At 40.9% G+C, this 24,083-nt stretch overlaps 3 protein-coding genes and 1 long non-coding RNA gene across 6 annotated transcripts; 1 reads left to right on the top strand and 3 right to left on the bottom strand.

Annotated features, from left to right (window-relative positions):
• Positions 1-639: 639 nt before the first annotated feature.
• LOC119617614 lies at positions 640-1,659 on the bottom strand. Its single transcript, XR_005233950.1, has 2 exons — positions 1,209-1,659; positions 640-1,000 (listed from the first exon to the last, which is right to left on the bottom strand). It is a non-coding gene; the product is annotated as an uncharacterized LOC119617614 (long non-coding RNA).
• Positions 1,660-1,681: 22 nt separating this feature from the next.
• Positions 1,682-10,967, bottom strand: znf346 (zinc finger protein 346). 2 transcript variants are annotated; one of them, XM_017419833.3, is made up of 7 exons: positions 10,837-10,967; positions 8,416-8,519; positions 8,080-8,169; positions 5,812-5,962; positions 5,417-5,638; positions 4,087-4,186; positions 1,682-3,511 (listed from the first exon to the last, which is right to left on the bottom strand). In XM_017419833.3, the coding sequence occupies exons 1-7, from the start codon at positions 10,928-10,930 to the stop codon at positions 3,247-3,249; spliced, it is 1,026 nt and encodes a 341-aa protein (XP_017275322.2). In that variant the 5' UTR covers positions 10,931-10,967; the 3' UTR covers positions 1,682-3,246. The 2 variants fall into 2 exon arrangements, with proteins under 2 accessions (XP_017275322.2, XP_017275321.1); XM_017419832.3 differs by having other exon boundaries at positions 5,812-5,959.
• Positions 10,968-11,470: 503 nt separating this feature from the next.
• On the bottom strand, positions 11,471-18,548 carry LOC108238042 (15-hydroxyprostaglandin dehydrogenase [NAD(+)]-like). 2 transcript variants are annotated; one of them, XM_017419849.3, is made up of 8 exons: positions 18,422-18,548; positions 16,479-16,576; positions 15,169-15,292; positions 13,592-13,698; positions 13,355-13,451; positions 12,844-12,920; positions 12,461-12,618; positions 11,471-12,077 (listed from the first exon to the last, which is right to left on the bottom strand). In XM_017419849.3, the coding sequence occupies exons 2-8, from the start codon at positions 16,569-16,571 to the stop codon at positions 11,951-11,953; spliced, it is 783 nt and encodes a 260-aa protein (XP_017275338.1). In that variant the 5' UTR covers positions 16,572-16,576; positions 18,422-18,548; the 3' UTR covers positions 11,471-11,950. The 2 variants fall into 2 exon arrangements, with proteins under 2 accessions (XP_017275338.1, XP_037835062.1); XM_037979134.1 differs by lacking the exon at positions 18,422-18,548 and having other exon boundaries at positions 16,479-16,641.
• A 4,232-nt stretch (positions 18,549-22,780) lies between these two features.
• Positions 22,781-23,647, top strand: LOC119617604 (histone H3-like). Its single transcript, XM_037979076.1, has one exon. It carries the CDS (start codon positions 23,324-23,326, stop codon positions 23,633-23,635), a length of 312 nt encoding a protein of 103 aa, XP_037835004.1. The 5' UTR covers positions 22,781-23,323; the 3' UTR covers positions 23,636-23,647.
• The last annotated feature ends 436 nt before the right edge of the window (positions 23,648-24,083 follow it).

Below are 24,083 nucleotides of genomic sequence, written 5' to 3'. Positions count from 1 at the left end.
TCTGTCAGTCTCAGAGGAAAAGCCTGGCATCTTCAGAACGTTGTCACACAGGCACTGCAATCTGAAGTTTGTTTTCATTTAAAATCCATTTATTAAGAACCGAGACAAAAACAAACCGATTTGTGACCATTTCTATTGCTCTTCTGGGCTCGCAGCCATTTCTCTCCAACCTCGGTGCATTTTTCACACTGAAACATGCTCTCACGTACACCAGCGCTTCTTCCCGCAGAAAGTTTTTATCAGCTTCGCCTTCCAAGCAAACATCTCCTCGTTAACTCGTCTCATATCTGCGACAATCGACCAATCAGCTGGCGTCGTCTCAACACGCTCACACTCCAAACTGCCGTCGTGTTCTTTTGTGTTTCTGAAATTAAAATAAAAACTTGCCTCTACTTTATGCACATCTTTGCAGCCTTTTATATACATAACTTATATAGAAAGTAAATATTTATTCACAAAACATCAAATACACAATGATGAAAACAACAAGGTCATTCATCTTCCTCGTGATGTTCTGTACAGGATGCGCAAAATTTACATCCAGGGATTTATTTTTATTTTACTTTTGACAAGAGATTAGACATTCAATACTGAAATATTTAACCAACTGTCTTGTGTGGAAAAAATAGAACCAAAAACTAAAAAAGAAAAAGATTTATTCTGACATCACTGTTTCTTTTTGACATCACTTTAAGTGGCAAATATTGGGACCTCTACAATCAACAGCAGTTAAAGCTCAGAAAAGTCTTGGTTTTTTTATTTAAATAGGAAATCTTTTCAATCTTTGACCATTCAGAGAAGCGTCATCATGCCACCAGGAGAAATAAGGATTGTTATTAAAAAAAAAAGGAGACATCAAACTACATATTGGTAAAGATCTTGTTGACAAATGGAGACCGAGCCGTTAAAACAATCCAGTTTCAGCTCCACTTCCTGCGGCTTCGAGAGCTTTCAGGGACAGATTGGATGACATCGGGATATTTTACAGCAAAACCTGCAGCTAATAACAAAACAACAAAAAGAAATCAATACGTTAAAAACTCAAACAGATCCAAGAAACATTTCTATTGAAAACAAAAACTTACTAACAGATTAGTTAAAAACTTTAAATAATGTAAACGGTTGAGGCAGACAAACAGATGATTTATTTCCTGCTGTTTGAGCCTCACTTCCACTCGGAGTCAGACACAAATAAAGACGCTTCTCACTGAGCTGCGACTGGAAGGCGGATCTCCTGAGCGTCCCGGGACCTTCTGCAGGGCTTCGGTTTCCTCGCTCGAGCCGCAGAAATATGAACGCTTGAATTATGAGCACGTTAAAAAATAAATAAATAAATAAAGTGCGACAAATTTTCTGTTAAAATAGTCGCGGGTGTCTCCCGACAGCGACACGGGAGCGTCTCCTGGGACAGAAAACACGTCCAGGTCTAAAAAACAACAAAAAAAAAAACAGGCTGGTTATAAAGAAGAATAATTGAAAAACTGGACGAAATCTGCCTGAAGTCCAGCAGATTGAGTTTAAATGTGAGAGCAACTGCCGAAGTAGAGACGATGTGGAGGTAGATCGATCAATCAGCTGACATACCATGATATCTGTTGCAAGATATTTGCCACTTACAACAACAACAAAAAAAAAAAATATATATATATATATATATATATATATATATATATATATATATATATATATATATATATATATAGGCAGTTGAGCGTGTCTCTGTGCCTACTTAACGGACGCAGCAGCAGCAGTTAGGGCTGCACAGTAAAAATATCGCAAAGAGTCGCAATTAAACACAGAGAATTAAATTTCAGGTACCGTGCTGCATGTTCTGCGTGCTAACAACATATTCAGTCGATCCAAATGACCGGCTGCCACACCTGGTTCCAATTATAGTGACGACAGAAGAGAAAGTGAGAAAAGTATTGGTTTATCTGTGATAAATCACCTATTTTCTCACGGTTTTGCGTCAGCACCCGGTCCCTCCCCCCCCGCAACAGTCGCAGCTCAGCGAGTTCCCACCAGAAGCGGAGAAAAGCAGATTAGTGTTTTTTCAATAAATACATTCACTGGAAACGCAAACGGACTGAGAAGCAACATGCCGGCTTTGCTCAGTGTTAACTGTTCACACGAGGCTCTGCATGATAAAAACAATAAAAATGATCACCTTTTCCCCCTTCTTGTTCTCTGTGCCTTACAATAAATAATTGCTCCAATGAATATCACAACAGGCTCTCCTTTCCTGCGGCCATCTTGTTGTCAGACTCTTAACTTGTACAGTTCTGATCAAAACCTCAGTTTCCTCACAGGGATTAAGGTTTGACCACACCAGCACTGGATATCAAACTCAAAACTTCACATAAACGCGTTTCTGATTTAAATCTGGTCAAAGCAGCCCCCTCTCGGGGCGCTTCGGCCACACCTGGACTGAACCCTGGATGTCCTGTTCTGATTACCTGCAGGAGAACATTTAAAGCTGCAGTAACTGGAGCGAGGAGTGCTTTTGTTCTTGCTTGCCTGTCAGTTTCTCTGGTTTCTCGCACATCTGAAGCTGAAATAGCGCCTCCAGCAGTGAGAGCGGGACGTCCAGGGATGATCAAAGCGGGACCAAAGTGCTGCCATTTTTGCAGCCAAACGAAAATCAGGCCCAGTTTGCCTTTTTTCCACCAGCCTTGACTCTGAACAATCCAAAACACCTTTTATTATACTTATTCTCTGCTAAACCTTTAACTTAAAGACGTTTTAACTAGCTTCAGACAGCATTTTGTTTAGCCTGGTGATTATTAGACATCACTTTGGCTTTTTCTAGACTAAATTAGATTTTCCTGCACCAAACAGAGATGTTAACTTAGCCACACTGTTGTGAAATTTTGTGATATCCAGCCCTAATGGGAGTCAAACAGACATTCGTCTGAGCGAGCAGCTGCATCGCCACGTCATCACACGCTGAAGGGAACACCAACATCAACACTTTACACATGAAAAACCTCCAGTTTCATCAGGAGAAAAAAATACACACGCTCTAAAAACGGTTCCAGTTTCAAACTCAAAATAAGAAAACACAACGAGGAGCTTCAAAGGTCCGAGCTGAGGTTTTATGACTGTTGCACTGCAGAGTCAGACAGAACCTAAAGGTTGACGGAGGTGTTGATGGTTTGTTAATGGGTTAAAGGGAGGGAAGGGAGGGGGCGCAAAGAGTCGGTCCAAGTCCTGACCGAAGCCTCCGCAGTCCATCCTGATCCAGCTTCAAGCATACTGGAACTGCTCTGAGAACTCCGTGTACTCGTGGGTGTACTGGTCATTGGCTGCATACTGGCCATCCCCTTGTGCAAACTGGTCGTCCCCCGGTGCAAACTGGTTTTCTGCAGGTGTGCACTGCTCATCTGCAGGTGCGCACTGGTTTTCTGCAGGTGCGCACTGGTTTTCTGCAGGTGTGCACTGGTTATCGCCACCCTGCGATTGTTCTGCTGGATGCTGGTCCTCTGCCGGCTTCAGACTTGATTTCTTCACTCTTTAAAAAAAAATAAACAATGAAAACAAGTTTTAGGACATTTCAACAATTAGGAAATCTTCACACAGACTGGGATAAATTTGTTAGCACCCTTTCCCATAATAATCAAAACTGATGTGACTGTACTAGAAATTCTGGGGCTTGACAACATGTATTTGAGTGAGTTCCCCCCACAGTTATTTGTGTTTTTCGGTCAATATTGGAGCCCTCCTGGGTGTTCTTCCATGGAGCTTCTTATGATTCACCATGCAACAGACGGTGTGATAAAAAGTGACGTATTTGGACCTTGGAGTTCTGATTGGATGGTTTCCTTGGCTCTTTTTCTACCATCTACAGCATCCATCTGATCAATCTGGGGTTTCATTTCCTCTTGTGTCCACGTCCTGGGAGGTTCCAGTCCCATGAACCTCATTTTTCCTAATAATATTGGCAGCTGGGGTCAGAGGAACAGGAAGCTGCCTGGAGATGGGCCTGGAGCGTTGACCTTTAACCTGGAGCTCTACGGTCTTCGTTCTGAGCTCCTCGGACAGCTCTCGCCTTCGTTTTCTCTGCTTAATGTTCAGTGTGGTACTTACTGGTTCTTATGCCTGGCACCGCTGATGTGAGACTGGTACTGTTCCACTGAGTTCAGCACAATGTTGCAGGTGGTGCACGGGTAGCCATTTTCTGTCGAAACTACAGATGCATTAGAAAAAGAAGAAGGGGAGTTAGTTGTGTCTCAGTGAGGCCTGGGTGAAATCTCAACATATGCCCATAAGATCAGGCATACATTAGAGACGTGAAGATGAGCCACATGAGTGCATCAACAGAGCAGCCGTGGAAAAAGCCAAACTGAGATGCATCAGTTGTCTTTACACTACGGTAGTTAAATCTGACCCATTTATTTGTTAGATGAAGAGTTTGAGTAGGTTTGTTTCTACAAACCTTTGCTTTAAAAAAAAAAAAGCAGACATAATAAAATTGTTTTGTCACGTTTGAAGAACAAACATCCTGTAAGCTTCTTCTTTGGGTTTTGTTTTCTCTGCAGTGACACCTGCTGCTTAGGATGAGAACTGCAGAAGAAAACCCTAAAGTAGAAAACGAGCTGAATATGGTGGGAACTGAAAATCCCTGACCAACTTTGATCTGTTTTTATGAGATTATTAAATATTTACTGGCTACTGCCATTAAAGGCACACAATCCTGTACTTGTCTATGTCTGTGCACATGTTCATTCATCTGTCTGTGAGCAAACGAACCTCATGAGCGACTGGATTGATTTTAATAAACCTTTCAGGAAGTAATCACTGAATGTACGACTACAAAATGAACAACATTTGGGGCTCAACCTGCTTTAAAAAGGCCACCACAGCTAAGTGAACTTAGCAAACACAAAAATGACTACAGCTCAGTTCATTTTTCAGATATTGAGCTAGAATGTGCTGTGGTAAAAGTCATCCCTAGCCCCTACTTGTAGCCTTAACACAGGGGTGTCCAACCCTGGTCCTGCAGGGCCACTATCCTGCAGGTTTTACTTGTTTCTCTGCTCCAACACACCTGATTCAGAGGTTAAATCACCTCTTCTTGTTCTGCAGAAGCCTGTTAATCACCCATTGATTCAAATCAGGTGTGTTGGAGCAGAGAAACATGCAGGATAGGGGCCCTCGAGGACCAGGGTTGGAGACCACTGCCTTAACAGATCAGGCGACCATTTTTGTTTAAAACTTTGGCAACAAGGTGGCTAGCACAATGCATTCCTTTAAGGTATGCTAGTTTCATTATATGATGTTTTAGTCACAATACACAGCCTCGTTGTGATTGTTTATCACCCAGCTCTCCTCATTGATTGAGCTGATTGAAGTGTTCAGGGATAAGTTAAATGAGTTTAAGAACTAAACACAAAAGCCTGGCACTCAGTCTGCCAACCTGGTGCGGTGGAGGGTCCGTACGTTTCGATCAGTTTAAGTCGGGTCATTCGTTTTCTGTGCTTCTTGCCGTCATAGTGCTGCTGGGCCATGAGCGGGTTGTTGAAGGACGCCTTGCAGATGGAGCAGAAGCGGTCTGGGTTGTTGTTGTTGTCCGTTTCGGTAACACCACTGGAGATCTCTGCGGGTTTCTCCTTCGGCTTTGCTGTCTGAAAAGCTTCGGCTAACAGAGGAAAAAAAAAAAAAAAAGGTATTTTGAAACATATACATGAAAATACAATTAAAAGTTAAACATATACGTGCATAGGAAATTATAAAAAGACAGAACATAACCTTCAGGGGGGGAAAAACAGAGAAGCAGAAAGTTGTGAAGATGATCAGAAAGAAAGCACAAACCTGGAGGTTTATTTTCAACCATTTTCATTTTGAGCCTCTTGGCGTGAAATTTGCCCTTATAATGAGACTCGGCCATGACCGGAGAGGTGAAGGTCATATTACATAGATGGCACGCCTTCATCCGGTCTGCGTCTCCATTGTCACAGTCCTGCTGAACACGCAGAAAAACAAAATAAAAATGTATTTGCTTGTAAGTGAGGTATCCTTAACCAGAATTTGAAAGGACAGACAGCACACTGTTTGTCCATTTAAAGTGGCCCTTTTGTTGTCTTGGGAGGTTGGTCGGCTCAATACCACCGAGTAAGAAGTAACGTTTTTTTTCTTTCTTTGCAAACATAATACTAGTACTGCACAATATATCAAAAATGTATCGGTACCACAATATCAGGATTTAAAACAACAAAATAAAAACAAAGCTCTGATGCAAACTGAATTTTAAAACTTCTTGAGTCTTGAGCTACAGGACCATTCAGGGCTTTAGCACAAAGAAGTAATAATGATAAAACTGTGGGTACAAAACAGACAAAAGTGGGTTCAATGTGGACACATGCCCAAAAACATGGGTACGAAGTGACCAAGGCTGCAAAGGGACAAATAAACCTGAAACCATGAGTCGCCACACAAACAGGGGGCCATGTGCAGCTGTAACACTTAAATTTAGCAAATTACCATATTATTAGGGCACCAACACAGACATCAACTATGTGCTGAAGCTATGTTTAAATAATAAAATGCAAATAATCTAAAAGGGAATATATGCAGCACTGAGGGTGGAGGTTATAATCTATGTTTACATGCATCACGTTACAGACATGGAGGATTCTCAGTCCATTTTCAAATGTTGAGAATTAATTTCCACTTTAAGAGTCATCAGACTTGTCCTTTTAGCGTTACTGTGGATCCTTTACCTCGACACTCAAAAACTACTGCAGTATTTGAAATTCTGCTTTTGCATTAATGTTAAATTCAACTATATAATGCATAAAATGGGACTGGTATGACCATTCGAATGGATTCTTCTATTAGGTTTGAAAACATGGATGCAAAAGATAAGAATCAGGTTAAATAAAGCAGATTGTTTCTGAAGCAGGCAGCTGCATTAATAAACTGTCGGACAATCCCTTTAGGACTTAATGTTATATTAGGTGCAATTTTTCTTCTTGAACATGTTTTGACCAACAAGCTATTCAGATAAAGTAAAATAAAAACAGCCCAGCATTTAACAGTGAAATCACTACACAGTAACAGCATCATCACTGCTGTCGTTCAATTTAAATTTGTTGCTCTGAAACATTTAACACCGGTGGGGTTTTCTCTGCTGAAACGCGTCATACTCTGAGTCAAGCATCATGAGATTTCTGAATCACTGCTTTTCCACAGCACTCACCAAAGTCACGGCTTTGTTTTGCTGCATCTGATGGGAGTTTCCTTAGATTTTACCTCTTTTTTTCCCCTCTTATGGGACTAATTCTGCAAAACTAAACAGTCATTTGTTTTTCTTGCTGTGTGCAAAATTTTAAACATTTCTTCTTCAGCAGTGGACGGATCAGCGACGGATCAAACTTTTGTTAGCAGAAACGTTTAACAGATGCAACTTTTCAACGCCTTTTTTTTTTTTTTTGCAAAATCCAAACCAGTGCAGGATGATAAATCGTGTGCTTTACTTTCTCCTTTAAAGACATATAGTTTGTCTTATATTTACTGTCTTAATTCTAATTAATTCCAACAAGCTGTCTACTTCCTTCCACTTCTGTCGGACACCCTTCTGTTTCTACTGATGCACAAGCCCCGTGCATGCAGGAGGATGGACACATGATGAGAACACATCTTATTTACTGCTGCTAATTATTTTAAATTGTTCCATCCGAGCTCATACGAGTTCCCCTGACTAGATTAAACATGCAGGGAAAAGCAAATGCTTCAGAGTCGAGACGCATTTTAGGACTTTACGTACAAATGATGTGAAAGAATGTCGTGTCGCTTCAAATTCAACCGTGATTTTTCGACAACGCCACAGATTTCTAAGACAAAAATGGTAAAGGGGCTTTTGTATAAATAGAGGAGCAGGTGGTAACGGTTTAAACAATCACGAACCTCCCGCCGACACGTGAAAGACAAGACGACTAGGTATGACTCAGTCACACTCACAGCGTTTTTCTATTTCAGATCGCTGCTTGGCAAGTAATAAGCTCGGAACAAAAACTGCCCGTCCTAACGGGAAGAGTTCAAGTCGCTTTGGTGTCTTTGAGACGTTTGCATTTAACTCACGCCGTCGGACGTCTTCAGCCTCTTCACCGTTTCCTCTTTCTCATTCTGAAGGAAAAAGTAACGCCGCACCTTGTTGGCATGTTTCTTGCTCTGAAAGTACAAAAGACGTTCATTAAAAGACAACAAATACCAACAAAAGTCAGTGCACAATTATAAAAAAACACTGCTGGACAAATTTATGCAGCTTTCTTTTGTTAAATTTTACTATTAAAGCAAATGTTTCTTGATAAAATGGAGCCCAGCGACCTTCTCGTGAACAGTTTGTAGAGAATAAAGCCATAAATAAGAACATGTTTAAGAATGAAATGAAAGAATCAGGGAATTTGGTGAACTGACCTGATAATGAGTCAACTTCTGGGACTCAGAAATTAGGGCAGCGCTGCACACTTTGCACTGCGTGTCTGAAAACAGGTCACCGTGCTCCTGTATCATCTTATTTACTGCGGAGGAAGGAAGAGAAATCGGGATGAGTCTTCTAGGAAAACACAAAAACCCATGAAAACAGAAGAACACAACACAGTCCACAGTCTGCCTCTAAAATTCACTTTAATTTATAGCGCTCTGGAGAACCGGTAATTTCTGCTTGGTAAGTACCAGAACCTCCAGCACGCTCGTGCAGACATCTGCGAAAAAAAAAAAAACAATCGCCAAGATACAGAAGCACATTTTTAGCCCCGTCTGTGAGTCACGGTTCTTGGCTTCAAACAACCCGAGACCGTTTCTTCACCTTGATGCGTCAAGTCCGAGGTGCGACACTAAAAACAGGCGGCGTATCATAAAAATAGCCAGGAGAGTCAGTTTGATTGGGTTTGGCGTTGCAGGAGGACGACGGGTCATGATGTCTTTTACTCACAGTGTGCAAAAATGTGGCAGCTTCGTGTCATGCAGACTACTTGTTATAAAAATGTTCCCCAGAGTTGTGGAAATGCCAGAACGTTAATGAAGGGAACCGCTGCGTCGATGTGACACCTGGTGTAAAATAGGTGGATATGATTTAATTAAATAAATCTTGTATTACTGAGAAGAAGTCTGTGTCTTTGCAGAGGTAACGTCAGTGATGGACTCCTCTCAGCTGGTAAAAAATTAACTTTATAATCCTGTGTGACACACCGCTAAGCGCTCCTCGAAACACTGCCGAAAAATTTGTTTCTCAGGGGTCGTCCAGGCGAGAATGGTTTCTGTGATTGCAATAGTATTTTTATCGTTTCAGCCTTGCTTCCACACAAAAACAGCATTTTAGGAGCCTCAAAATGGTGTTTTCTGAAAGCAAGTTCCAGAGTGAACATTATTTAAAACGCCACCGTTAAGTTTTTGTGTAGGAAGCCAAAACGCAGCCTTTTTAAAACGGTGACGTCAGAGCCCCACGACTGATCTTCTTCGTCTTGTTGCGTTTACGTTTTGCACCAGGTGTGCACGCTTTAGTTGCAATGCTCTACGCCTCGTTTCCTGTTCTTGGTGCATTTTCGTGACAGCATTACAGCGCCACATACAGGCCTGGAATAGCTACTACGGGGTTTTGGATCATTTTATGGTTTCTGTGTAGATCAGCGGTGTCCAGCCCTGGTCCTGCAGGGCCACCATCCTGCATGTTTTAACTGTTTCTCTGCTCTGACACGCCTGATCTGAAAGGACAAGGGATTAACGGGCTTCTGCAGAACTTGCAGACCTGCTGAAGAGCAGAGAAACATCTAAAACCTGCAGGACGGAGACCCTCCAGGACCAGGACTGGACACCGCTGGTGTACATGAAGACATTTCTAGAAACAGTGTCTGAGGATTGTTGATTTATTTTTTTAGAGAAACCACAGGTAAACAAAGAGACTGCTTGGGAAAAAACTGTTTCAGTGTGGAGAAGGTCTTCACCTACAGTTTAGAGGTTTTACATTATAGTTTGAACCACAATTTACTCAAAACACAACTCTGGTTTGTTCCAGGGGTGCTTTTGTCATGGTTTTATCATTTGAGAACATGCAAATTAGCTTGCACTTTTATTCGGTATAATGACCAATACTTTCAGTGCCTTATAATGAAGCAAATTAAAAGTACTTAGATGACAATATACGCATGTGAGCCAGTGGGATAAATGAAAAAATCATTTAAAAAGCTGCATAAACTTCAGAGCACCTGACTAGATATCTGAATAATATAAACCAGCCTTTCTGATGAGGCAGAATACAGATAATCAGAGCCAGAAAGTGACAAAATGCACAACTATTCAGCATCAAGGGTCTACAAGCTACAGGCAGTAGTTGTGACAAACAGGACAGAGTGGAAAAATTGTATTTTAAGGCACTTAAAGCGAAGTTTAGCTGCGATCCATCCTCTGAGAAGCTCGGTCTCATGAGAGGTGCAGATTCTTAGCACGCTACTCTGCAAAAATAAAAAAAATAAAAAAGCGTCATCGTGCAACAACTTAAAGCAAACTCCTAAAGCTGGACGCCATCTAAAGAAGCTCATCTCAGCCTGTAATGCACGGGCAGGAGAACCGGTTTCCCAGCTGGCTCAGAATAAAACATCGGATGCAGTCAGAGCCGCTCCGCTCGACCTTGGAGCAGAAACCGCTAGCCGCTAGTTAGCTTAGCAACATCTTCGGCACGCCGCTGCGCTCTCTTCAACCTGAAGGCTAACGTTAGCTCGGGTTGAAGCTAACAACAACAACTCCGGAATTTAAAAGCTAGGATCTCCGTGACTTCCGGCTGGCGCACCGGCGCGATTCCCTGTCAGCAAACACGCGAAATCAGTAGAAACGAAGTCATACCCTCCGCCGGCCCTGAAGGTAAGTAAGGAAAATTATCGGTCTGCATCGCCTCCGCCATGATTTCTACACACACCAGCGGCGTCGAACTGCGCATGCGCAACAGATGAGCGCTCTGAGCGGACTGGGGGTGTTGTGCCAAGAAAAGCACCCCTCAGTGACTTCTATACTAAAAGTATGCAAGTAGTATACACACACACTATTTATATAAATAGTATACAAGTCATTGCCCCCCCCGATATGAAAAGTTAAACTCAAAAGTACGAAGACCCGAAAGGGGAATGTTACCTGGAGCTGAAAAAAAAAAACAAAAAACAAAAAAACAAGAATTGCGAGTGCATGGAGTTCTGGTTGTGCTTGTTTGCCGACCTGAGAGACAGACAACACGAGGTTGTTTTTTTTAATAATGCCTTTCTGGAGAAATGCATCCTCCAGTTTTGCTGTTAGGGACTCATCCAGGTGAGTTAAAGAAAAGTAGACGTGTGTGTACAGTGTTGACAGATGATGCTGAAGCTGAACATGCCAGGAATACCCTAAGAGTGGCAGCATTGGATCAGAAACGGAAACAGAAGCCCTTCATTGATTTATATTGTAACAAAATTGTAAAAGCTGAAGATAAAAAGCCTGAAAACCGAAAACAAGTGTTTGCTTCAGTTTTATTTTGGTTAGTCAAAAATGAATATATGAACTAAAGAAATAGAAACCATGACATGGAAGGCAGGTTTTCTGACAGGATTCGCAATCAGTTTATGAGGAGTAGAATGTGGGATTTTGTGACATCTAGTGGCAAAGTTGCAAACAGCAACTAACTGAGTATTCCTCATTTCATCATCCCTTTTTAAATATGCAGTCATGAAAGAGCAGACTCTTTGGCGTTACTGTTTGTCGTATGTTTTACAGCATTGTTTAGAAAATACAGAGTTGTAGTCAACTTAGAGACCCACAAAATCTGGATATTAATGACTTCACGGTGAGAAAAGGTGCAACATCTTATTCATGCCTGAAAATAAATCCCCATTATACCATATAAAAATTGTACTTTATTATTTTGCTAAAAGTGACTGTAGTTTGGTCTCAGTCCAAGAGTTAACCGTGCAGGTTGTTGCTGCTCTGTGATTTACTCCAGTGACTGAAGTGATGGGAAAGTCACACAACGCCTCTCTTTGGGCATCACCAAAAGGGCCTGTCCGTTTTTCGTCTCATCCTTCAGGAGATCCATGAAGCCTTCAGCCACATCAGACGTACTGAATCAAAAAGGACATGGTTACTTCAGTAACAACTTATGGTCAAATTATTATTCACAACTCAAAAAAGTAAGGACATGGGCAACAAAAGGCTGTTAAAGTAAATAGAATTAAACAACCGGACGAGCATTTTGCAGCATTTTTGTATAAAATTATACAATTTCTTAGTTTAAATATGTTTCTGATGATCCATTATGACTAAAATACTGGTTTAGGAGATGTGCAAATCATTGCATTCTGTATTTATTTAGATTTTTACACAACATCTCATCTTTTGGGGGGACTATTGTTGTACATTTAATATTTAAAGCTTTCTGCACAACCCACATTTTAAAATAACCGACGGCACGCACAGCAGAGCTTTAACAAAACAGAAGACTCACGTTAAAACTCCCATCTTGTCACACATTTCATTCAGTGCTTCGATCATCACACTGAACCGTCCCAGTAGGTTTGGCGTTCGGTCCTTCATGTCAGTCTGCACGAAACTTGGGCAAACGGCATTGATTCGGATCCCGTAACCCAACGACTCAGAGGCAGCCTAAAACATACGATATTAAAAACTTAACATATTTTTAACTCAAGGTGCTTTAGTTCTTCAGGGCTCAGTGGCCTTCACTACCTTAGCCAACATAATAACAAAGCCATCCCTTCTTTTTGGGGATAATGTGTATTGGGAAGCATTAATAAGTAACTCATGGCTTTTAAGTACTAATGAGGGCAAACTTGTAGCCTCTTTAGCTTCATCAAATAAATGTTTCCTCACCGCCAAGGCTCGAGTGAAACCAACCACCCCAAACTTTGCAGCTGTGTAGGCAGGACAGCACACGATGGGGCCAAGACCTGGAAAATATGGGATTTATTATTAAGAATGATCATTTTTATTAATTTTATGACTTCAGCCATTTTAAAATTAATTTTGCTTCACTTCCTGTTGCACTCAGCTGCTCTTCTAGAAACCAAACATTGAGTCTGCATCTTGTTTGCACAAAAAGAATCAAGTCTATTTATGTTACTGATCAAAATGAATGATTTACAGTTCATTTTTTAATTTGCTGTGCAGATATTTCATTTATCTTTAGCCTACAGCATCATGTTCTTTTCTTTTTTTTAAAACCCAACCAGTCCCAGTGGTGAAGCACAGAGGAGGAAGTGTCATGGTATTGTGCTGTATGCGATGACATTCGTGGCAAACCGATCAAAGTAATAAAAGATCAAATCATTTAGAACGGTTCACGTTTAGGGCGCACTGCAGTCCAATAAATAATCTGCTTTACCTGCCATGGACGCCGTGTTGATGATGACGCCTCCTCGACCGCCGCTCAGTTTGTTCATGTGCTCCAGAGCAACATAAGAGGCCCTGATGATGCTCGTCTAGAAGACAGAGTTTATAGATGTCAGGTAAGATAGAAAAACAAACATTAACTCTTGAACTGTAAAATAACCGATGACCTCATGATGTTTCTGACGTGTTGATTTTCTTTTAGAGCACAAACGAGTTTGAGTTTTCTTACGAGGTTAACAGAGATGGTTTTCTCATATTCCTCCTCATTCAGGATGCCGGCGTTGTTGCACACAATGTCGACTCCTCCAAAGGTTTTTACAGTTTTCTGGAAGGCGGCTGAAAAGATAAAACCGGGTAAAGTTTGATTTCACAAACACGCAGTTCCTTCTTATAGCAGCTTTTTAAACTTGGTGGCAGCTAATTGAAAAGCTGTATCAGTGAGCCAATAAAATTTATTAATATTTATTCATAAGCATTTACAACATATACTCTGACATCTCAGATTATCACATGAAATGAGAAATCTCAGCATGAGACTCTGGCAAACAATGTTAGGCCTTTAATTTTATTCTGAAATTTTTATAGTTTTACCATGTTTTAACCACCAGAGGCCACAATTTTACTTTCCAACATGTCCTAAGCCTCTGTTTAATAGCATCCTCTGAAATATGCTTGTATTAATAACATAATATAGTACTTAAATTATTTCATGTTTTAAAGAATATCTGAGATTTCAAAACTTCTGCTTTTAAAAAAATAACCTCTTATTTATGAGTTAAAATAAAAGTTGGTGAGTTGAAAGTGTTGGTGCAACACAAACCTGAAATACACCCAAATTAACTTAGCTTAAATAAAACTGGATTTAATCTAACTTTACTGTTTGTTTCCGTTTCCCTCAGAGCGTATCGTGTTTCTGTTCTTCCTCCCATGTAAAAACGAGCACAGATTGATCTCGTTTTAAAACCTGCATGACAATCAGTTAAGATCTTATCTGCCCTTCATGAGAAGCAAAAGAACAAAAAGGAGGGGAAAAAAAAGAATAAAGATTCAGGAACCGATTTGAAACCTGACCCTTTAAACGGGTAAATCACCTGACGATCGCAGCGCAGGTGGTTTTGTCTGAACTCATTCTGTGCTTTCTGTCGAATATCTTCCTAACCTGGGTGTTCAGGCATCTTTACAGTCACAGACGAATCTGATGTTAACCTTACAGCTCTTTTAATTAAACCACTTTTAAATCTAAATTTCAAAGTATCCATCTCTGCACACCTTGAGGATGTGATGGAGCAAACAAAAGATGTGAAAAGAAATGATTTTGTTTATTTTTTTAAACAAATATACCAATATATTCTGGATAGATTTGTTGGAACTGGGCTTTTCTTCAATAGCCCTCTGTGAGCCCAGATTTAAATCTTACTCCTCATCTATGAAAACACCTGAAACCTGCAGCGTGGAGACGCCATCCTGACCTGAGACGGTTTGATCGTTTGTTCAGGAGAAAGTGGATCAAACTGTCTGTTGGTAAACGTGAACATCTCACTGTGACGGACAGAGATGGCTTGTTGGAAGAAAATACTGGAAAACATTAAATAAAAGGGTAGCATCCATTTTCATTTGTTTAATTAGATAAAGACTGAATCTATAATCAAAGAGTGACTTGTGTTAGATATTAAACAATAAGAGATGCCAATAAACTTATCAGTTATTTGAGAGTTTATTATCATTATTATGAAAGAATACCAATAAATGTGTCTGTATTTCAGTAAAACGCTCAGAACTCCCTATTTTGTGTTTTTAATGTTTTACCTTTGAGCTGCTCCTCTGATTCAACATTACACTTCATGAACAGAGTTTTTCCCGCTCCGTGCTTCTTATTCAGGGCCTCCAGTAAACTCTGTCCTGCAGTCTCATTTATGTCCAACACGACCACCTGAAGGAGGGAGGGACAAGTTGGATGAGACGCTGGTCAATAAATAGATCCGATCAACTCTTTTATCTTAAAAACTAACCTGCTTGCTTCTTGTCAAGGTTCACACAAATAATCTTTATAAGAGAGTTTAATCAGGACTATTTGGAGTTTAAACACCTGATGTAAGAGTTTAACCAACAGGCGTTTGTTCCAATTTACTTGATTGGATTAATAATTAAGAGGCCCACCATCTTTAATAACAGAGGTTTAGACTGAGTTGGCAGTGTCGGCCATCTTGAATTGGGTTCATCAAAGGTTCATCAGCTGTGGCTGTACATCCACTGAAAGTTTCGTTTGAGTTTGTAGTCTTCAAAAAAAAAAAAAAAACGCCTATAACTGTCAGTTTTACAGATACACACCTAAAGTTTGGTGTGGTCCCAGCTGACAGTTAGTCATAACAAATACTCCAAATGCTACTCATTGCACAAGATCTTTGCTTAAAACTCGTGTGTTAACTGTCAACCCTGTGTGTCTGTTAGCAAAATATCTCATTAACCACTATAAAATCTCAATGAAACTTTCAGGAAGTAATCACTGGATGTATATCTACAACTGCTTAACTTTTGGACTCAATTCAGGATGGCCACCACAGCTAATTTAAATGGCTCTAACTCGGTCAGTTTGACAGTTGTTGGGTTAAAAACTGACGTGGTAGTAGCTGAGAGTCATTCACAACACTTACTCTGAGTGTGCCATGTGAAGAAAACCTGAAGACGTGTTGCTCAAGAGCCTAAAACAAAGTCAGAACTGGACTTTTACCAATTAAATACACTGAAAGGTTGGAGGAGTTCTGCACGGTTCTGTATGTTACTGTTTATTTCTGATTGCTTCATTTTTAGCTAAATAAACCCTAAAGATGTTAACAGGAGCCGAGCTTGAGGCAGTTTTCCTGCAGTATTTTCCATTTTAAAGCAGGGCAGGGCTCACTGCCTCAAGTCAAATTGAGCCAAACATTCAGGAGGAGCGTGTTGCCCAACATCTGCAAGTGTTCCTCCTGTAGAGTTCTGACTCATATCACAAACCCAGAGTTTCTGTTCTGACAAAAATGAGACTTTCCGTTTTGTTTTGCCCCTTTGGGTCGGGCCCCTGCTGTAACAGGAGGCCGTGGTGGCGCTCAAACAACCGGAGAGGCATGTGGAAACTCTACCTTTGCGCCGTTCTGCAGAAGGATCTCCACCACGGCTTTCCCGATGCCCATCGCCGCGCCGCTCACCACTGCAATTTTACCTTCCAGAGCCATTTCAGCTGAAAACAGAGGATGACAAACCCTTAGACGTCTGCAGGGAGTTCTGAACGCTGACTGTGGAGAAGCTGGGGTTTTAATCCATCACCACCCAACAGCTATGACCGCCCACAGTTGTTTATACAGGTTTAAACATGCTGGCTGTGGGGGTGGGAACACTGTCTGTTAGTTCTTTCCTCAGGACGCACACAGAGCACCTAACCTTGAACAAAAGCCTAAAGAAGATAATAAATTGCTTAAACAGAACTTCTTTTTTTTAAGATTTGCCTTCTTTGAACCTTTAAAGTTAGTTAAGTGTTTGCCAAGTAAAGGCCAGAGTCCTACATGTGACCCAATCCGTTCTCTTCAAAGCAGAATCTCCTCTTATATAAGATTCATTTCCTGGAAATAAAAAAAGTTCTAATTAAAACTGATGAATGAAGGATTCACTGACTTTTACAATGTCTATATTTAATGTAGGTTAGAGGTCTGCAGCCCTGCAGTGGATCTCTGCAGCTTTGACCAAACACAGGGAAATTAATATTTCCACAACCATAAAAGCTGGTTTTAACCGTTTTCTTGTCCAAATGTGTGCAACATGTGAAATAAAGGCCTGACATTTCCTGAAGGAATGCAGATCACACTTTCACTAAAATCTGCTAGAAATCAAACCGTGGGATATTTTTGTAATTTGTTGCCACTGAAAACATGTTGAGGGTGAAGCTCAGCTACAACCACACCAGATATAAGCTTGATATCTACAAAACTGATTGAATTATAGTCACAGACAGTTTGGAGACAAACATGGGCGCCGCTTTGGCTTCAGTGGCAGGTAAACAAGGAGCAGAACAGATTAATCTCTGATCTGGTAGTTTATTAACATCCTCTGAAATCCTGAAAATTAAACTAGATGCAAAATGCCAAGATAAAAAAAAGTCATTTAAAAAAAAAAAAGAGCAGTTTCGCACACAGGTCCCTGATTTCTAAATTACGGATCATTAAAAAGGCCATCTGTAAAAGTATGACAAGTCATTCTGATAACGATGAGAACTGAAAATTAAGATTTGCCTTTTTATTAAAAAAAAAGAACCAACAAAAGTGGAAGTAAATGAAGGTTTCTGGAATTAAGTCACAAATATCCAATAAACTGGCCTGTTTCCTTCTTCGTATATTTGGTATTTTCTTTTATTCTAACAAGTATAAGTACCAATAAAAACAATTTATTATAGTTCTTTAGTTTCAGAATATAACAAACTATAGTTTTTTTTAAATGTAGTATTTATACAAATGAGTTGTTTGAGGTTTTGCAGCTCTGCTCGAGTTTTATTTTCCTGCAGAAGAAGCAGAAATGAATCTTTTGATCGTAGAGGTTGCAGAGCCCTGATTTAGGGACAAATTCTTGTGAAAGTCCACTATAAAGGGTCATGTACGACAGGGACACCGGGTCACGTGATTCCTTACTCCTGTTAGCGCACGCGGCCACAAGATGGAGGCAGGGAGCAGCAAAATGAAAATTAAAGCTCCATTAAAAACACCTTTTACCGCAATCAGGTCAGTTAGAGAGGAGTGAGGCAGAAAATAATAGTTTTATTTAACTCAGTTTGATACTTGCTGCTGTTTAGGTTAAGATCTGAAACTTTTCAAAAGTTTATTTAACTCTGAGCAAATCACTGCACCAGTCAAATCAAATTGATACTATAATTGTTTTTCCTGATGTGCATGCTTGTGAGTGGATTTAAGTTTTTTATAACACATCTCTGATGAGAATCATGCAGGGTAATAAAATAAAGAATAAATAAATTACCTTTGACTGAACAGAATTACTTTACTTAACATTTAGAAAGCTGCCTAATGTTCATTTTCTGTACCTGCTTGATCCAGTCCTGGTCTTTAGGAACCACTGTCCTGGATGTTCTGGGTGTCTTCCTGCTCAAACACACCTGACTCCACTGCTTGAATAATTTCTAACATGTGCTCCTGTTTTGCAGAGGCCTGTTAATCACCCATTCATTCGAGTCAGGTGTGGAAGCAGAGAAACATTTAAAGCATGTTTGGACACCACGGCTGCAGGGGGTCAGAGTTATATAATCCAGCAGACACTGGATTATAAACTGACTGATATATCTGTGAACAAACACTTTTGTTTTGCTGCATCTGATGGGAGTTTCCTTAGATTTTACCTCTTTTTTTCCCCTCTTATGGGACTAATTCTGCAAAACTAAACAGTCATTTGTTTTTCTTGCTGTGTGCAAAATTTTAAACATTTCTTCTTCAGCAGTGGACGGATCAGCGACGGATCAAACTTTTGTTAGCAGAAACGTTTAACAGATGCAACTTTTCAACGCCTTTTTTTTTTTTTTTGCAAAATCCAAACCAGTGCAGGATGATAAATCGTGTGCTTTACTTTCTCCTTTAAAGACATATAGTTTGTCTTATATTTACTGTCTTAATTCTAATTAATTCCAACAAGCTGTCTACTTCCTTCCACTTCTGTCGGACACCCTTCTGTTTCTACTGATGCACAAGCCCCGTGCATGCAGGAGGATGGACACATGATGAGAACACATCTTATGTTTTAACCACTTTTGTGGTTAAAACACTTCCATCTGATTAACACTGACTTGAACATTTAGTTTGTTTAACACTGACATTTAGGGGTTAAGTTGATGTTGTTGCAAACTTGAACTCAGACCATAAATAAAAACAAACAAGGCGAATTGTTCATATTGCATGTTTGACCGACAGTCCCTCTGGATGAAAGAGAGCAGGTCGTGCAGATAAGAGTGGGTTTAATTCTCTGGGAGGAGGAAGAAGCGAGCTCTGGACCCAACGAGCCACTAGATGGAGTCCAGAGGCGCCGCAGCCTTTCTCTGAAGCATCACGCTGTTAGTTCATCCTCTGAATGAGACGCTTTCTATTCATTTACAAGTGAGCACTAATTGCTCCAAAGGTATATTTTCAAAATCACTCGCATTTTCCTTTTTTCTTGAACGATTTCTCCTCTGTTTTGTCTCTGTGACGCTGCTGCTTCATCACAATTAATCAGAAAAACTGCAGCTGACACAACACAACAAATCTGACCAACTTTTATTTCTAAATGATACCTTGCCCACTGTGAGAGCGACTCACTGTTGAATCTAAACACATCTTACCGTCTAAGATAGGACATTAAAACTAACAGCTCTGCTTCACTTCCTCAGATTAGACAAGATTACATTTGTCTGACTTCTCTCGTGACAAAGCATTTCATCTGAAGGCTGTGAGATATTTTGAATGCCTCTTGCTAACTTAACTGTGTGAGTCCTGATGTTTTAACTTTATTTACAAATATTTTCCTCATAAAAATTCATCAAAATCTCCTCAATTCCTTCAAAATCTTTCTTCTTTTGGAAATCTGCTCCAGCATACTTGTTGTGTTTTACCTCCTTATGCTACTTTTAGCTAACATTTTGCTACTTCTAGCTTTTAGCTACCCTTCTGTTACTTTTAGCTTCTTGCTAATTTCTTGCCACTTTCAGCATTTAGCTACCATTTTGCTCCTTTTCTATTCTAGCTAGTCTTTTACAAGTTTTATCTTCTTGCTAGTTTATTGCTACTTTTAGCATTTAGACAGCTTTTTACTGCCTGAACACTTTTTTGTAGATTTAGCTTGCATTTTGCTATAATTAGTTACTTTTATTTGTTTTAGCTTCAACAACTCAGTTTCAGCTTCTTCAGAAAAGTCATTTAGCTCTCGTTTTGCAAAAACAAAACAAAAAAAAGCGGTTTCTCTCATTTATTTGTAAGATTCTAAATATTTTATGATGCAAAAAGTTATTTCAGATTGGTCGACGTGATAAAATGTCCCAGAAGGACAAGTTGTGTCCATTAAAAGAAATGTCCTTTCAGCTCTGCGTGGACAAAGGGCCCCACCAGCTCCTCTTGCTTACACGGCAAATCCGCCGTTTAGCGGCTTTCAGCTGTGATTTGCTGACCAGCTGCTGATCCTTGTTTTCAGCCCGCTGGCCCGCTGCCATTTCACTGGTGATTGCACCGCTAAAGAGCACCCGTGTGCTGGACAATGCCAGAGAGCTTTACGTTTCACCAGAGTCATCGGCCACAAAGAAAAAGCTGCTGCCACCGGACAACATTTCAGCCTGTTTACAGTGTGGGGCCACAGAGGGGTGGGAGGGTGGGGGGGTTACCTACAGGAGACTGTGACTGCCAATGCACGGGATTTGGTGTGTGTGCGCGGAGATTATGTGGTCTGAGGGTGTGTGACGGCTAAATAAGAAAACAATGACAACACCTCAGACGTGTTTGTTTGAGAACCCAAAGGATGAGAGAGTTTCATTCAGACTGCTGTTTGTCTGATAACCAACCCGTAACCTTAATAACACATAATTAGTCTCAAACTAACTTTGTGCTCCTTTGAAGAGCTCTTGTCAACACCCACACACTGCTGTAACGTGTTCAAATCCAGGTAATACCAGGAGTCGCATGCCGTGTTCGAGTAATTTTGATTGTTTCATCAAAAATAAACCCAAACAATATAAATTAAAGTCACTTTTTATGCTGCAGTTTTAGATTAAGATCATTTTTTTGTTGAGAAATGACAGCCCTGTAGCCATTTTAGTCAATTTGAAAATAACATTCTGTGCCATCTCACGCTCAGTGTGTGTGTGTTGGTGTGGCGGCCATTTTGAACTGGGTCGGCTCATTGCAGAGGTACATTCAATAATTACTTTCTGAAAGTTTCATTCAAATCCATTCAGTTGTTCACGAGATATTTTGCTAACAGACAGATGCACACGAGCCAAAACATTACTGATTAAATGAGAACATCTCAGGCTGATGGAGACGGAGGTGAGCTGTGCAGTAGGAAGGTGGGGGTGGGATCACACCAGGGGTGAGCTCTGAGTCACTTCTTGTCTGCAGACGACATCCGGGATCTGTAGGCGGCAGGTGGAAGAGAGTCTGGAGAGGAGAGAAATGAAGGTTGGAGCGCGGCAGAATCCATGTGTGGGGATGAGAGAGAGACCGGTGTTGAAGGCAGACTCCATGTTTTTATGCTTTTATTGTTATAAATGTGTGTTTATTGTGTTGTGATTGTTGTTTTATTGAGTCCGTTGCCTCTTGGCCAGGTCGTCATCATAAATGACAAGTTCTCAATCGACCAACCTACCTACACATTCGTCCATCTGTTTTCTTTACCCGCTGCTCCTTGTCGGGTTCCAGGAAGCTGGTGTCCATCTCCAGCCGTCACTGTCTGAGAGGCGGGGGACACCCTGGACAGGCCGCAAGTCCATCACAGGGACACATGGAGACAAACGAGGCAACCATTCACCCTCTCACTCAGTTTTAGAGTTACCAGTTCACCTAACCTGCATGTTTTTGGTCTGTGAGAGGAAACAGGAGTAAACCCATGTGTGCTCAGGGAGAACATGCAAACTCCACCCAGAAAGGCCCCGGGTCGGGAAGCGAACCTGCGACCTTCTTACTGGGAGGTGACAGCTCAAGTAAGTAAGTCAGTAAAACTTTATTTATAAAGCACCTCTCAAGATAAAAATCACTTAGTGCCTCAACAAACAAAATAACAAGTGCACAAAGCAAATTTAAAAAGACAAGTTTTCAGTTGACCTTTAAAGGAAGCCACTGAGTCTGCTGATCAACCACTGTTCCACCCGCCCAACATGACTAAATGAAGGTTAAATAAATAAAATTCTGAAGTGATGTTCTGTCTAATAGTTATAAAAGTTATTACCTTATCAGTCACAGAGCATGGAGTACAGAGAAAAGGGCAGAAGTCTTCCTCCAGGCTAGGCTAATAGCTAGCCAAACTAGCATTCATTTAAAAAATATATATTTTCTGGTTTATAAAACAACTCCTTCTCAGAAATGTCACACGGGTGAACAAGAACTTTACATTAGCTAATAATGTGTTTAGTTTGTAGCCACAGAGAAGGTCCATGGATGTAGTGAAGGAGGATACTCAGAGGGTCGGAGATGGAGGCTTATGATCGCCCCTAAACGGAGATTAGTGGAGATATTCACCCTTTTTGAGGTGAATATCTTTATCTTTTTGGTTTGAGAACAGATTCTTTCACACAACCCTTCATCAGTACGTATCTTTAGGCAGCATTAACGTGCTCATACAGCGAGACTGTTGGTGACATTAAGGTCACACGAGGACCTGAGAGGAATCTCCAAACTTCACTGTAATTATTGCTCCATGCACTGCCGGGCCCCGCCCTGAGGAGCTGGTTTTCCCCCTGCGCCGCGCTGCGATCTGATGAAACATTGTGTTTTAATCCGCCCGATGTAAATGTGCCACGCTGAGCTGGAAACGCTGAGGCCTGAGCGTTCAAACCTCTCCAAAAGCAACATTAAGCGCCTCGCAGGGCTCGGAGGAATGCGTATCTCTCACTGCCGTTTGTGACAAAGTTTCAGACCCGAGATCATCTCGAGATAAGGAGCTGCTTTGGTCAAACCTTGTAAATGACGTTATGCGTGATCTCATGCTATATCTGTTTGGGGCTCAGAGTATGAGTTGAGGATGACTCTCAGCTACCACCCCGTCAAACTTGAGCTCATTCTAGAATTGCGCCGCTCGAGGTGGCTGCATGCTGGAGTAGCTCTATTACTGTTTTTGAAAACTTAATTCCTCGTTTTGTCTTGATGTTAATCACTTTTTTGGATGATTATTTTCTCTGGTATCAGATGCTGTGCAGCTGGAAGGATTTTCTACTGAAACCTTTTTACTTTTAGACATTTTGTTATGATGAGTAACCATGACAACAAGTGTTATACGTGAGGAACCCGAGGTAAAGCTCTCAGGAAGCAGCTCGCCACCAAAGCGAGCCGGTACCGTGGCTCTCAGGGAGATCCACCGCTACCAGAAATCCACAGAGCTGCTCATCCGGAAGCTGCCCTCCCAGCACCTTGTCCAGGAGATCGCCCAGGACTTCAAGACTGACCTGCACTTCCAGAGCTCGGCCATCATGGCGCCGCAGGAGGCCAGCGAGGCTCACCTGGTGGGGCTCTTTGAGGACACATCGGGACAGACGGCTACAAGAGGTCCTTCCTGCCATCAGCATCTATGACAACTCTAACAAAACCAGGACAATGAGCTACAACAACATTTGATTTCCCTTTGGGATTAATAAAGTATTTTTGAATTGAATTGAATTCTCTGTAAACCTGACTGAGGTATAACCATTTCTGTGTTGGCTGAGGTCAACTAGCTCAAACTGGGTTAACTCCAAAACAAAGCAGTTGTATTTGTACATCCAATGACTACTTCCTGGTAGTTTTAATGAAAGCAGTGCAGTAGTTCATGACTCATTTTTGCAAACAGACAAACGATTACTGTAAGTCTTTTAGAGAAAGACGTCATGCAGTGTGAAATGCTTGAAATGTGTTCCGCAAACTAATCTGAACTACTACCACACTGTATTTGACCTAAACAGTTGTAAAATTGACTGCGCTGTGGCCCGTTTTTGTGTTTTCTAAGATCAGTTGGCTGTGGCGGCCATCTTGAATTGTGTTGAT

This window comes from Kryptolebias marmoratus, linkage group LG13 (genome assembly GCF_001649575.2).
Source record: "Kryptolebias marmoratus isolate JLee-2015 linkage group LG13, ASM164957v2, whole genome shotgun sequence".
Lineage (NCBI taxonomy): Eukaryota > Metazoa > Chordata > Actinopteri > Cyprinodontiformes > Rivulidae > Kryptolebias > Kryptolebias marmoratus.
The sequence above is the reverse complement of the archived record's forward strand: the minus strand, read 5'-3'. Positions and strand labels throughout refer to the sequence as shown.

Excerpts from the sequence above, each read along its gene's own strand:
- znf346 (XM_017419833.3), bottom strand. The coding sequence starts at position 10,930 with ATGCGCAGTTCGACGCCGCTGGTGTGTGTAGAAATCATGGCGGAGGCG. Across the intron at positions 8,520-10,836 it reads ACCTTCAGGGCCGGCGGAGG|TAAATAAGATGATACAGGAG; the intron begins GTATGACTTCGT and ends CTTCCTCCGCAG. Across the intron at positions 4,187-5,416 it reads CGGACCCTCCACCGCACCAG|TTTCGACAGAAAATGGCTAC; the intron begins GTTGGCAGACTG and ends ATGCATCTGTAG.
- LOC108238042 (XM_017419849.3), bottom strand. The coding sequence starts at position 16,571 with ATGGCTCTGGAAGGTAAAATTGCAGTGGTGAGCGGCGCGGCGATGGGC. Across the intron at positions 12,619-12,843 it reads GTTTCACTCGAGCCTTGGCG|GCTGCCTCTGAGTCGTTGGG; the intron begins GTGAGGAAACAT and ends CGTATGTTTTAG. Across the intron at positions 12,078-12,460 it reads GACAAGATGGGAGTTTTAAC|TACGTCTGATGTGGCTGAAG; the intron begins GTGAGTCTTCTG and ends TTTTTGATTCAG.
- LOC119617604 (XM_037979076.1), top strand. The coding sequence starts at position 23,324 with ATGACAACAAGTGTTATACGTGAGGAACCCGAGGTAAAGCTCTCAGGA.